Genomic DNA, 15,026 nt, shown 5'->3' on the forward strand with positions numbered 1-15,026 from the left:
AATCCGAGAAGCTGGACTATATGAAGAATGCAGCATCAGGACTGAAGAAAGACTAATTAACAACCTTCGATATACAGATGACACAACCTTGCTTGCTGAAAGTGAAGATGACTTGAAACACTGATGAAGACCAAAGACTACAGCCTTCAGTATGTATTGCACCTCAACGTAAAGAAAACAAAAATCCCACAACTGGACCAATAAGCAACATCATGATAAATGGAGAAAATATTGAAGTTGTCAAGGATTTCATTTTACTTGAATCCACAATCCACAAGGAAGCAGCAGTCAAGAAATCAAAAGATGCATTGCATTGGGCAAATGTGCTGCAAAAGACCTCTTTAAAGCGTTAAAAAGCAAAGATGTCACCTTGAGGACTAAGGTGCACCTGACCTATGCCATAGTGTTTTCAACTACCTCATATGCATGTAAAGGCTGGGCAATGAATACGGAAGGCTAAAGAAGAATTGATGTGTTTGAATTGTGGTGTTGGCGAAGAATATTGAATATACAATGGACTGCCAGAAGAATGAACAAATCTGTCTTGGAAGAAGTATACTCAGAATGTACCCTAGAAGCAAGGATGATGAGACTCCGTCTCATGTAGTTTGGACATGCTATCAGGAGGGACTAGTCCCTGGAGAAAGACATCAAGCTTGGTAACATAGAGGGTCAGTGAAAAAGAGGAAGACCCTTAATGAGATGGATTGACACAGTGGCTGCAACAATGGGCTCAAGCATAGCAACGATTGTGAGGATGGTGTAGGACTGGGCAGTGTTTTGTTCTGTTGTACACAGGGTCGCTATGAGCCAGCACCGACTCAACAGCACCTAAGAACATGAAGCCATTGTCCCAGGGGCTAACACTGCACTGTCCAATACAGTAGCTACTAGCCTCGTGTGGCTGTTGAGCACTTAAAATGTACAAATCTGAACTGAAATGTGCTGTAAGTATAAAATACACACCGGATTTTAAAGACTCAGTCTGAGTAATGTAAACTATCTTGTTATTATTTTTCATATTGATGGCATGTTGAAATAATAATATTTTGATACACAAAGTTAAGTAAAATAGATTATTGAAAATAATCTCACTAGACAATGGAAAGTGACGTATGTGGCTTCCACTCTTTCTGTTGGTCAGCGCTGGTGTAGCCTGCCTCGATTTCAACATGGCCACTGGTCCCCTGCAGCCCACGGAGAGTGGGCCTCCCTAGCCTGGTACCTTGTCGCTGCTGGCCTCAATGCTCGCCTGATTCATGGTGAGCCGCAGCGTAGTGGTGGGTGAGAGAAGCCAGCGCTGTTTGCCATTGGTGGCCACCTCCTCGGCTTGTCCATCACGTACCACCTCCACCCGCACGCGCTCCGAGTGCTTCAGGCTGAAGGTTTGGGCCTCGGCTGGGGCGGCGCTGTAGGGACATAGGAGAGAGGGTCATAGGGAGCCCTGGGGTAGGTAGGACAAAGGGGTGTAGGGAGAGGCTCCTGGGGGGGCGATGCTACAAGGGCCCTCCCAGCTCATCTGATCTGGGGAACCCTAAAGAAAGCAGCTGCATTGTCATCACCTGGTGGGACAAGAATTTACATTTCCAACATGTTCGTAGGCACTGTTGATGCGCAGCTACGGGGGCCACACTTTGAGAATCACCGGTCTAGACATTTAGCGGTGTAGTATCGTGGTTAGAGCCCTGTGGTGGCCTAAGCCATGAGTGTGAATCTGTAGAGGCCACCAGGCAGGACTCTCTGGCCCAGGCCACAGGCTGCAGGGAGTCCTGGCAAAGACCACTGGTCGCAGGGACTGGCAGGAGAGAGTGGGCAGGGATCCAGGCAGCTCATGCCCAGTGCTGGGAAAGGAGCTCAAAAAAGAAGCCCCAGGGCCACTCCGTTTCTTGTCTCTCTGCCATCTGCCATCCTTCTCACCCTGTCGTGGGGATGCTGGGTCCCAGGAAAGATGGTGAAAGATGGACCACCTCTCCACACTCATTCCCCTACCGGACATGAGCTGATCTGAGGCTTGTTGGCTGGGGCCTGCTGCCTTCTGTCCACACCCATCATGAGGAGGGGTACAGAGTCTGGGCAAAAACCCTGGATTAGGGATACATGTGCAGAAGACTTGGGGTCAAGCCCAATTTTGCCACTGACTTGATGGAGGGGTCTTGATGAGTCTCTTCTCACTTCTGAGTGTCCATTTGCCCACCTGTAAGCCAAAGCACGAGCACTTGCCTTTCTGTCCACACAGCCCCTTCCTGTCCACATAGCCCTCGTTTCTTATCCTTCACAGGGCACGGGTCATATCCTGTCTGGTGATGTTGCTGTTACCTTCCTCCTCTGGATTATAAACCCTCTAAGGGCAGGGCCTAAGGTCCCTGGGTGGCACAAGCTGTTTGCAATGGGCTGCTAACATAAAGCTTGGCAGTTCAGACATATCCAGCAGTCCCCCGGAAGACAGGCCTGGTGATCTGCTTCCATTAAGGCCATAGCCAAGAAAACCCTATGGAGCAGTTCTACTCTGTAACACATGGGGTCGCCATGAGTTGGAATGGACTCAGCGGCAACAGATTTGTTTTTTTGGTTTTCTTTGAGAGCACGACCTACTTTATCCCACCCCTCATCCTTCACAGAGTCTAGCACAGGAAACGTATTGCACACCCCCAGCAAGAGTGCGGAACTGAGCCTGATAGAAGGTGAGCCTTTCAGAGGACACAGCCAGCATTTCCCAGAGGAAGCTGTGGGTACCACCCGAGCACGTAATATGCTACGTAAGGTGGCAGATGGATGAGCATTTTAAAAGACTTATTCCGACTCATGGCAACCCTGTGCGTGTCAGAGTAGAACTGTGCTCCACAGAGTTATCAATGGCTGATTTTTGGAAGTAGATCACCAGGCCTTTCTTTCGAGGTGCCTCTGGGTGGACTTCAACCTTTCAAATGGCAGCTGAATGCATTAACCGTTTGTGTTACCCAAGGACTCCAAAAGAAGATTTATATGTTTATTAAATGCCTTATCTCTTTATGGCGACTTTATGGCTTTCCATTTATTGTTTAAAATAAAGTTGCTAAGAAAAATGTGTGTCGGTTTAAAGAAATGTTGTAAGTTGTACTACAGGTGGAATGTGGTTTTGGCAAAATTGTGAGAGTCTGGGAAAACGTGGACTCAGTTTGGGAACATTCCTCAAGTGCAAGTCCTAGCTTCGCCCAACTTGCTTGGTGGCCTCGGGCAAGGTGCTTTCTCTCTCTCAGTTCCTTTAAATGTAAAATAAAAGGATGGGACCAGGTCAGAGGTGGCTGGAGTCTGGGGAGCACAGACAGGGCATGGCCTAGATGCAGGAGTGGGGGGGGCGGGGGGTGGGAAGCTGAAAATCTGGGATCTCTCTGCCCAACCCCCCAGCCTCACTTTAACAAGAGTCTCTGTTATTCATTTGGTTTTATAGAGTGGGTCTTCTGCAAACAATTCTATTTAAAAAAAAAAAAAATCTTTACCAACTCACATGATCTCATAAAAGCCAGACTCTAACAATAGTTGCTGTAAGTGCTGCTTCCTGCCAGCCTTCATTCCTCTGGGTTAATGAGAAACTAGAGGAGACCTTGAAGGCCCAGGGGGTTCATGCCCAGCCCACACTGGAGCTCAAAGGCCCCACACCATCCCATGCCCCCCAGGAACAAGCCCCATCCAAGCTGAGCATACAGCTATTCTTGGAGCAGCCCTGGCAGAAGCAACAAAGGTGCCCATTGTCCCCTTGTGGGTCCTGTTGGTTGCTTCCCTCCCCTAGAAGAGCCTCTCAGAATTCCCCACAGAAACCTGAGAGCCAGGGGCTGCGGAGGCTGTGGAGGGGCCCAGGACAGTATTGAGGGAAGTGGAGTATGTGTGGGAAGAATGGTGGTAGTGGTTGTGACATCCTTGCTTATTGGAAAGAGGCTAAAGACAATGTGGACAGGAAGGGCTGCCAGTCCCTGGACCATGTCTACTACGCCCATCATTGTGTCTTAGCGCCCAGGACATGGCCAGGCTCAATACATACTCTGTGAATAAATGCGTGAATGAACCTACCCCTCTTAGCTTTCCAAACTTGGTTAGCAGAGTGATTTATTTTTTTTAAAGAAATCAAGTCACTTGCTTGCTTGAAAATATTCAGTGGCTCCTTGGTGGCCCACCTGTACAATAAAATCCAAACTCTTCAGCTTGTGTTCAATCAGTGGTATTTGGCCAGTGCATCTCAACATGACCCTCCAGCCTCATTTCCTGCAACTTCTTCGACCCCGTAAACTCCCTCCATTCTTTCACTTACCATGCTTTTTTCTTTCTTTTGCATATGCTGTTCCTTCTAACTAAAATGCTTTTCACTAACTTCTCTGCTTGGCAAATGTCCATCCCTCCTTGGAGACCCAACTCAATTGATTGATCCTCATGTTTATTTTTCTATGTGGCAGTTAGCTCCTTGAAGGTAGGGGTCATATCTTCTTCTTTTGTTTGTTCCAGCACCTGCCCTCGCACAGGCACACAGTAAGAACTCTATAGATGTTTGCTGTAGGAAGGGCTGGAAGAGGAGGGCTTGCTTATGTGGTCGTTCATTCACTCAACACATATTTATTGAGCACTTACTCTGTGCCAGGCACAGTTCTTAGTGCTGGGGGTAGATTGGCCCCAAGATAATATGTTAGATATCTTAATAATTTAAAGGTCATATGTTCCCTGGGTCCACTGAGCTTATATTCTAATGGGAAAGAAAGACTTTCAATAGATTGCACAATTAATTGTGTGATTACAGCTGTGATAATTACCACACAGGAGAAGTATGGGCTGTCAAGAAACCTGTCCTGGTCTGGGAATAAGGGAGGGCTTCCCTGAGGAAGTGGCATTTGAGCTGAGATCTGAACTCTAGACTCTAAAGAATGGACAAGAATGAATTTGACCAGCAGTTCTCAAACTTTGGAATCCCTGGGTGGTACAAATGGTTAATCCTTTTAACTGCTGACTGACTAAAAGGTTGGAGGTTCCGATCTACCCAGAGGCACCACAGAAGAAAGGCCAGGCGATCTACTTCCAAAAAAATCAGCCGTTGAAAACCCTGTGGAGTCCAGTTCTACGCTGACACACATGGGCTCGCCATGAGTCAGAGTCGACTTGACGGGACCTGGCTTGGTTTCTCAACTGTCAGTAGCATTGTTAAAACACAGACTGCTAGGCCCACCCCCAAAGTTTCTGATTTAGAGGTCTGAGGTGGGGCCCAAGAATCTCCATTTCTAACAAGCTCCTAGTCTGATACTGACGCTGCTGGTCTGGGAACCACACTTTGAGCTTTGAGTGTTGCTTAAACTGGACAGAGAGAGGAGAGGAAGAGGAGCAGAGATGTCCAAGCATTTCCATGTAAGCTTGGAAGGTGGAAGCTAGCTCAGCATGTTCAAGAAACTGGAAGGAGGGCAGTGTGGCTGGGGTCTGTGAGCAAGCGGGAAGGAGCGTGGCAGGAGGAGAAGCCAGAGATAGTGAGGACTCGGTCTTTCTCCTGAGAGTAGTGGGGTCACCGAAGGCTTCTAAGCAGGGTTGACGTGATCCTTTCTGCACTGTAAACAGATCACCCAGGTGCAGGGTAGGGAAGGGATGTCAGGACAGCAATAGTGGAAGTGGGGGGACCACTGAAGAGGCAACTGCAGCTGTGAGGTGAGCCACGATGGTGGCTTGGGACAGGGTGGTGGCTGTGGAAATGGAGAGAAATGGCTGCTGGCTAATGTCAAAGAAAGGAGCTTTGAGAAAGGCCTGGAGAAGAGTGACAGACATAGAAGAGGGGTGTTTACTAAGCCCAGCCCAAGGAATTCTGGGGCTTTGTGACCTAACATCTGCTCAGCCCCATGAATGCTGTGTGACTTCTGGGAAGCCACCCAGCCTCTCTGGTCTCTACTCAGTGGGGAGGGTCACTGGCTTAGCCTTTCAGGGCTGGGATGGCTCACTCATAGCTCTAGACTTGAAACATGACATGCCTGCTCCTAGCTGGTATCTGGCTCTTTCAGCTTGTCTACCTGCCCTGGGCCTCATTAACACCAGCCAGGGCTCATCCCTAGAGTGACCCCAGCTCCTGGCAGCCTGGCAGTTACGTCCTGCCCTCAGGTCTCCGGAGGAGCATGAGGAGGGAGTTGTTGGTGCCAGCATGGTGTGTAACCCCATGGCGAGCACCTTCGAGGGGAAGGGAGGGATCAAGGGAGCGAGGCAAGGCCAGGGTTAGGATGATCCCAGCTCAGGCCTCACACCTGGTGCTCAGTATGGTGGTGGCTGGAGCCCTAAGGGCACTGGTGGAGGCAAAATGATGACATCTGTCTTCAGCCAGGCTCCTTCTTCTACCTGGTAACCTCAGCAGCCCCTCTCACCAGTGCCTCCAACTGCCCTGGGTTCCCCCCTTAGGGAAGAAACAATCAAATCTACTGTCACTTCTCTCCTCAGAAAACTTCAATGACTCCTTGCTGACTAAAGAACAAAGTCCAACACGTCTGAGCCCTGCATTCAAAGCCCCTGGTTCAAGTTCATTGATCTACCAACTTATAGTCCAGGCCACTGAAACTATACCCTTCTACCTCTGTGTGACCTATATCTTTCGTGCCTTGGTGCCTTTGCTCCTGCTGATCCATGTGGCATGTCCTTGGTCTCACTCTGAATCCCAACCTCTAAGACCCAGTTTGGCTGCCACTTCCTCCAGGAAGTCTTCCCTGATCTCAGAGCCAGAACTCATCTCTCCCTTTCTTTGCTGGTGCCTCAGACAACACTTTACAAATGTTCAACTTTTCCTCCTGCATTATGAACTCTTTGAAGGCAGAGACCATGTCTCATTATTATTTGTCTTAATAATATAGTAACAAACCCCAAAGTAATTCATGATAACTACATACTGAGCACTTACTATGTGCCAGGCACTGTACCAGCCCTGGACCCACATGAGCTCAGTCCACTCTTTTAATAACGCCATAAGGCCTGTACTAATGTCAGCCTATTTTACAGATGAATACACCAAGGCTCACAGAGGGCGGGCACTTGTTTCAATTCTCAGGGATGGTAATGGCAGAGCTGGGAGGGAAGCTCAAGCTCTCTGAGCTCTGGCCCTGGTGCTCTCTCTGTAGGAGAGAATTCATAGGTTAGAATCCTCCCTAAAAGTCCTCCAAGTAGGAGCATCTAGTTGGGGGAGGGGCAGGCTGATTCAGGAGAGGGCTCAAAGGAGAGGCCCATAGGGACTTCTAGAGTAGAGTCCCCTGCTTATTTTGTAGGTGTGGGTCAGAGGCCCACAGAGAGGACAACAAAGGCTGATTTCTCCCCTGGCCTCTTGGATGAATGACCCACATAAGCAGATCTCAGGCCAGTCAAAGCCCCTGGGTCCAGGATCTTGCAGGCCCGGCATGAGATAGCTACCTCCAAAAACGGCCTCCCCAAAGCTTATCAGGTGTGCGTCCAGCTAGAGGGTGGGCATGGGGTGAGCCCCTGCCACCATGCTCCAGCCCTGACTCAGGGCCCTGTGGGCAGTAGGGAAGGCTCTCAGGGACCCCAGCTGTGCAGGGGGCTGTGAGCTGGGCATGCGGGGTGCCACCAAGTGCTCCTCAGGCCTCCACCTGGGAACTAGCTCAAAACTGGAGCAGCTCCTGGCAGGGCCTCCCTTTTAGGGTTGAGGGCTCTGGGCGTTGTCCTAATTTATGGGGCCACCTGACCTGCCCTGGATCCCTTCCCACCGACACTCTCTCGGGAGCAAGTGTATGTAGCTCTGGCCAAGCTCGGCCACATGCCCTTAACCTTCTACAGGCTGTACTACCCCTGCTGGTCCCTTGAGGCTGAGGGTGGAGAGCTCGGCCCAATGCGAGGCCATTCACCATGCATCTTTGGCACATCTATTCGTTCATTTACGCAACCAAGGTCACTGTGTTGACTCGGGACTGGATTTGCCCATGAACAAGGCGGGCAGGGGGCGTGGACGAGGACATGCCCAAAACACCAGTCCCAGGAAGGTGGCCCAGCTGAGGGGCTCTGCTTGAGTCTGAATCCCACCCCCACCATTTACTAGCTGTGTAATCTTGGACAAACATTCCTGACCTCAGCTTCCCCAAGTGTAAAAGGAGGGCAATAACATTAGCTAACTCATGAAGTTGTTGTGAGCTTTAAACACATGTAAGGTACCAAAACATGGGAGATGAACATGCAAAGGGCTAAGGAGGCTGCCTGGTGGCTAGCAGGTGCTCAGTAAATGTTACCTACCGATACTACTTAAATAAGATTGAAAAGAAAAAGAAAATAATGAGGTAGAGAGTGCCTACTGTTTTGGGTAGGGCATTACAAAATGTGGTGGTCAAGGAAGGCTGCTCAGAGGAGGTGACGTTTGAGCTGAGACTTGACTCATGAGGAGCTGGGCGTGTGGTGGTCTGGGGGAGAGTGTTCCAGACAGGGGGAAAGTGTTCCAGACAGGGGGAACAGCAGCTGCAAAGGCCCTGAAGTGGGTCTGAGCCTGGCACATTCAAGGGCTAATGGCATCCACAAATGCAGAATAGATCGCATGCAGGGGAATAGGCAGGAGACCGGGCCTGCAAGATGAGGCCTGGTACACTATGGGAAGGGGAGACCATGGCACCTTGAGCTCCCAGCACTTCACACTGGATCTCGGACTCCCCCTGAACTTTGTCCTAAGGATACTTTAAAAAACAATCAAGTAAATCCCCCAGCACTCACCTCAACCAAGGGGCAAAGAGAGAAAGTCTGGGAGTCAGTTAGAAATGAGGAAGAACTGAAATTCTCTGGGCTCTTCTCCGAGGCAGGATACACATCTATACTTGTTTCTTTTTCCCCAGCATTTTACTGTGCCAATGTCTAGAACTCCCGCCCTGGTACCCTCTTCCTATCTTCTGCCAGGGAGTGATGGGCAAGGACCTGCCTGGAAAATAGCTGGTTGGTCCCTGCCCTGTGGTATCCCTGGGAAGATGGGCAGGCGGATCACCCCACCTCCCACCTCATGGCTCATGGTGAGGTCAAAAGAAAACAGAACAAAGAGACAAGAGATGACCATTAACATCATCCCTATTCACTGAGGCTCCTGCAACGTCTGGACACAAATCCTGTCCTTCTCTCTCCAGCAAGGAGAAAAAGGGGACACATGCCTTATCAAGGAACTCTCACTCCCTTGGACAGACACACAAACCGAGGTGGAGAAAGGACAGACTGTATCCAAGGCTAAGTTTGTGGGTCAGTGGGAGAGCTTGCAGAGCTTGGCCACCCCTCCACTTTATTCCAAGGCTGCCCGCCCTCCATGCCCTCCCAGTCTCCAGTGGTGACCAGGGCTCCAGAACAGGGACGAGATCATTCACAAGAGGTGGGTGGGGAGGGCAGAACCAACCTGCAGACGGCACTCACTCAATACCCTCTCTCCAAGTCAGAATCACATGGGGACCCAGGCTAGCTTCAGTGAAGAACTGGCCGCCAGCTAAATGGACCACCGGGGGAGACTGTGTGGACCAGGCACACCCATGCCAGATCAAAGACAAGTACATGTAGGGGTACCAGAAGGAAAAAATCCAGTATCTTTAATAATGACTACAAAGTACAACCTCTAGAAAAAAGCCTACTTCCTTCTTTCTGTGCATCTACTCATAGCTTGCTGGAGGCTAGCAGGCAGAATGTGGCTGGGGTCAGGGCATCCATCCCCAAAGGGGCCAGTTTTCCTGGGAAAGGTGGGTGGCCCAGAACACCTCTTCCCATGGTGGCCTGGATGACTGTAACCATGCCCACAGTTTCTACCAGGCACCAGATTCTTCCTCTTATTTTCTGATTGACCCTCATACATCCCCACTGTCCAGACGAGGAGGTGGAGGCACAGCAAAGTCAAGTGATTTGCTCAAGGTCACATAGAGTAGGTGGAAACCTAGTCTGGGCTACCTTGAATCCTGCCTCTTTCTACTACCCACCTGCTTCTCAAGCCCTGAGAGCAGCCTTCACTCTGAGTGCCTCTTACAATTGTAGGGAAGGACGGAGGGGAGATAACACTTATGGGGCAGCTCCTGCCAGGACCACGAGGCCTGCTGTGGGATGGGGCAGATGAGGCCCTGCAGTGTGTCTGAGAGGGGAAAGGGGCCCAGAGCCCTTGGGAAGAGAGAGTGTGGGGTGGAGGCCTGTTCACTAACCTTTGGGACCCAGAAGGAATGAGGGGTCAGGGAAGCACTCCTTAGTTAACTGGGTTCAGGACCCACCAGGCTTTGTCCCTTTGGGACTACTTGGAGGTCCTGGGGGCATCATTTGGGGTTCTGAGTGTGTTTAGGTGGGAAGAACTCAGTGGGATGTGGTTGGAAATTGAGGGCAGAATGGGGATGGAGGGAAGTTTCTGGGGGCACCGGGCTTGTGGCCCTGGTGGAGGGTGGAAGGGACACAGGCTGAAAGGGTCATCCAGTTCAACCTGCTCATTTTAGGGTCGCATGGGACAGAGTGGTGGATCTGAGTCCTGCGTGATATCAGGCAAATGGCTTCACCTGTCTGAGCCTCACTCTCCTCATCTATAAAATGGGGATGTTCCCAGCAAGACCTCCGAGGTCTGTGGTGAGAATGAAATGTGATAATGCTTTTGGTTCTTAAGTGTTTATTAATATCACCTGGAGAAGGACATCATGCTTGGTAAAGTAAAGGGTCAGTGAAAAAGAGAAGGCCCTCAATGAGATGGATGACACACAGTGGCTGCAACAATGGGCTCAAGCATAGCAATGACTGTGAGGATGGTGTAGGACCAGGCAGTGTTTTGTTCTGTTGTACAAAGGGTTGCTATGAGTCGGAACCAACGTGACAGGTCCTAACAACAATAACAGCAATCATTAACACTGACAGTAAGTAGCTGTTATTGTTGCGGATATTAGGAGTAACAGTAGCAGTCAAAGCTTAGTTCCAAAAGAGGCTTCCCTCCTCTCGACCAGTGGTTCTCAACTAGAGGTGATTTTGTGCCTCCATCCCCATAGGGGACATGTGGCAATGTCTGGAGTCATTTTTGGTTGTCACAGCTAAGGGGGTGCTACTGGCATCTAGGGGATAGAGGCCAGGGATGCTGCTAAACATCCCACAATCCCCAGAGTGGCTCCCATGACAAAGAATAATCCTGCCCCAAATGTCAATGGTGCCAAGGTTGAGAAACTCAGCTGTGGCCCTGCACTGTCCAGTACGGTGGCCACCAGCTACATGTGCCTACTGAGCACCTGACTTGTGGTTAGTCCCCACTGCAATGTGCTGGGTGCTGTGAGTGTGAGACACACACCGGATTTCAAAGACTTAGAACGAAAGCAAGAATGGAACCAATCTCACTGATAATTTTTATATTGATTGTACATTGAAGTTATAATGTTTGGATATACTGGATCAAATATATTATTAAAATAATATTATATTATTAAATTAATTTTATATTGTCAAAATAATTTAAATTTTATATTATTAAAATTAATATATTATTTTTAGCACATTATTTGTATATATAGTTTATGATTAATTTCACCTGCTTAACTTTTTTAAAAATGTGGCTACTAGAAAATTTAGAATGACAGATGTGACTATTTGTGGCTTGCATTCGATTTCTTTTGCGCAGTGCTGGTCCAGACTGCGCCGCCTCTCTTGGTGTTGCTGGGGAATCTTAAGTGGAGGTGGGGGGTGGTGGTGGCTGTGCCTGGTGTCTTCGGGAAGGACAAAGGGAACCATCACTTCCCTGCCACCTGCCCACGCCTCCCCCCCAATCTCTGCTCCCCCAATCCCCCAGCTGGGCGCTCTGTGCTAGGACAGAGACAGGGTATGGGACCTGAGGATCCAGCACAGTGCCAGTCTTGCAGGCTGCACAAAAAGTGCCCCAGTGAACAAACAGGCGGGTGGTGACAGCTGAGGCTTACAGACCTGAGTGCCCTGGCTCTCAGCCCATTCCCCAGCAGTTCCCAGTTCAGAGCTGGGGTGGCGAAGGGAGGGGCACTCCCTCAGGCCACTGGGGCCTGGACCACACTCCTCTGCTGTGTTACCACCCTTGAGACCACCCAGTCCACCCTGAGCTTTATATGTGGGACGGCTCAGGCTGGGGCCAGGGGTGAATGAGTGGAGAGCGTCCCAGGTCCCAGGGGCCGGTTGGGTCAGCAGGTGGGGTGACTGGGCTCTTGCCTTCCAGGAGGTTGGGCTGTGGGAGAGGTATTTGGCTGGGGCTTGATGGTATCAGCACATGGCTAGTGCGTGCAGTGGACGTTGCAGGAGACTGGCTGGGCAGGGTTGTCAGGGCCCTAGGAGGTGAAAGAAGGAGCAGGGCTGCGGGAGGGCATGTGGGGAAGACAAAGGGATGGGGTTCAATGGGGGCCTGGGAGAACCAGGGCACTCTGAGCAACCTCCAGCTGACAGAATGATTTGGGAGCAATAAGCCATGTTGGCACCTACATGTGAGGTCACCTCAAGGCACAGAGAGGTAGGGGACCTGTCCAAGGCCTGCATGCTCCCTCCGCTCAGCAATGGGAAATATTTCAAAGGGCTGGAATAGAGGGCTGTAGGTAAAACCTCAGCACTATCCTACCTGGGCTCTCTCCACCAATTCATTCACACCAGCCACACCTTCGCCAGGTCCTGCCTCACACACTACAGGGGAGATGGGTCAGTGGACTTGGCTGAGTCAGTGGTGGCACCTGACCTCGGTTTCCCCACCCCAAGTCCTGCTCTCTCAGAGATTCTGTAAGTCCCACTTCCACCAAGTCCTTGGACCGGGACAAGAGGGGAGGGAATAGGATCCAGAATGAGGAGTGCTCTTTGCTCTTCCAACAAGGACCTTGTCTTGGTATCTGGAGCCCCAGGCCTCAGCCCAATGGAATAAGGCCTCTCTCTGAGCTCAGGGTGAAGTCAAGGGAAGGCATCTGGGGACAAGGAGTGCACCGCCAGTGCCTGGGGACAGGCCACCAGCAGCGGCCCCCACAGGGCGAAATCGGAGCCTGATCAACACCTGGGGCCAGATACCGCCCAAGAGCAGATCCCCTCTGGCCCTGCCTGGACCCCAGCAAAGCTGAGAGTGGGAGAACCGGGCAGGAGGAGGCTGGGCTGAGAGTGGGACAGGGATGGGCGAGGCTGGGCTGGGGCAGTCCTGAGTCAGGAGGGTCTGAAGAGAAGGGAGGGCCCTAAGGGGGAAGCAGGAATGTGCTGAGAGAAAAGTGGGGAAGTGAAAAGGTGGTGGGAGAAGCTGGGGCCATGGGGACTGAAGTCTCTCTGGGAGAGGGTCAGGAGGTGGGAAGAATGGGCTGAAGGGAAGGCGAACTGGGGAAATGTATTGACACAGCAGGGCGGAGGCTGTGTCAGCGTGTGTGTGGGTGGTCTCAGGATGTCAGGGAGGCTGACACAAGGTTTGGGGGCTCTCAGGGTTTCTAGGTGGTGTTCTTAGGATTTCTGGGAGCGGGGGCCTCAGGATGAAGGGCAGCTCGGTGCAGAGGAAGACTGTCTATGTCCCTGAGTCAGGGGAGGTCTCAGGGTGCGATGTGCGGGCTCCCAGGGCTTCTGGGGGCGAGATCTCAGGCCTGAGCCTCAGGATTGGGGCAGGGTGTTTCCGGCTGGCGCGGAAGCCCGCTCACCTGTAGACATCGGTCCAGAGGTAGGTGCCCAGCACGTACACCGCCTCCACGCGGCTACCGTACTGCAGCCGCACTGTCCGCTCGCGCAGCATCTTCCCCGCAGTGCCAGTCCTCGCCCCGTTCCGCTCCCGGTCCGCACCGTGCCACCTGTCGCGGGTGCACCCGCTCCAGCCGCCTGCGCCCGCCGCGGCCCAGCGCGCGGCCTTATCCGGCCACCAGTGGGGCGGGGCGGCCCGCCTGCCCGTCAAGCGTGGCCACGCCTTCCCCAAGTCGGCGGGCGCCCCCGTGGTCCGGATGAGGTTGGCGGCTGCCAGTTAGTTCCCTCCATTCGGTGTTGGTTTGCTAGCTCATTCATTCATTCGTTCATTCATTCATTCAACAACTCTTCAGTGAGCGCCCAGCTGCTGGGCGCTAGGACACGGTCCCATTCCCCTCCAGCACTCCCAGGCTAGTGAGGCAGACAATGAAACCGTGGAGGGGCCGTGCGGGCGAGGACCCGAGTTGATGGAAGCACAGAAGGGGTGCCCTAACTCAGCTTGGGCATCCAGGAGGCTTTCTGGAAGAGGAGCCAAGTCTTAAGGGAGGTGTTTGCCAAACTAAGTGGGGAAAAAGGGCGGCCTGATCTCCCCCCTCCTCTTTCTTTCTCTCTGACACCAACAGTTGAGTATCACTAGAGGGAAAATGGGAACAGGGGTGGGAGAAGAGAAGCCAGCAGCCCACAGGGTCCAGACTGCCAAGGAAAGGTACTGGGTGGATTGGTGGGTGATGGGAGCTCTGGAAGGCATCCGCACAAGAAGCGCTGTGGTCAGAGGTGGAAGTGAAATGGGTAGTGGATGGAGGTGGATCCAGTGAGGAGGCTGAGCTTAGGAGGGGCAGTGAAGACCCCAGCTGGGAGCAGCATGAGAGATACAGAGAAGAGGGAGTTGATCTGACCTGCGTTTATGGACTGAGATATTGGGGCCGCTTGGTGACTGGCAGGCTGTGAGAGTAGAGGGAAAGGAGGAGCAGGGGTGGATTATCCAGTATGCAAGGTATGCCCAGTGCTTACCTTGCTTACCAGATGATCTGTAGTGAACAATTTCCCATTTTTTCACCACATCAAAGATTCTGCTTTTAGGTATGGCTGGCATCTGTCTCTCTCCCAACCCCACAAGACCTTCCTACAGAATCAAAGCCTCTTTTCAAATGTACAGTTCCTGACAGGGACAGATCACTCAGTGAGCAAGTTGGTGACAGGGTGAAAAACACGTGAAATTGTTCACTACAGATTAGGAAGTAAGCACAAGTAAGCCTGTGCTTACCTTGCTTATTGGGTGATCTGCCCTTGGCAAGGGGGCAGGACTGAGGGCCCCATTCTGGTCTGGGTCACCACTGCAGAGGCCAGTTTGTGTCCTGTGGAGGCGGTGGTGCAGGGTGACATCAGTGGGGACTTGTTCAGGCCACCTAACCCCAATCCTGCTGGCT

The 15,026-nt window shown here is 51.7% G+C and overlaps 1 protein-coding gene across 2 annotated transcripts in view; it reads right to left on the minus strand.

Moving 5' to 3' along the window:
- PADI2 (peptidyl arginine deiminase 2) overlaps positions 1-13,730 on the minus strand; it is a 48,186-nt gene extending 34,456 nt beyond the window's left edge. Inside the window, exons 1-2 of one of the 2 annotated variants that reach the window (XM_064281362.1) lie at positions 13,563-13,730; positions 1,226-1,409 (exon numbers count right to left, since the gene is read on the minus strand). In XM_064281362.1, the coding sequence (XP_064137432.1) occupies positions 1,226-1,409; positions 13,563-13,654 (276 nt within the window). In that variant the 5' untranslated portion in view covers positions 13,655-13,730. The remainder of the gene's footprint in view (positions 1-1,225; positions 1,410-13,562) is intronic. The other variant, XM_064281363.1, reaches the window with a different exon arrangement.
- Positions 13,731-15,026: the final 1,296 nt, after the last annotated feature.

This window comes from Loxodonta africana, chromosome 3 (genome assembly GCF_030014295.1).
Source record: "Loxodonta africana isolate mLoxAfr1 chromosome 3, mLoxAfr1.hap2, whole genome shotgun sequence".
Lineage (NCBI taxonomy): Eukaryota > Metazoa > Chordata > Mammalia > Proboscidea > Elephantidae > Loxodonta > Loxodonta africana.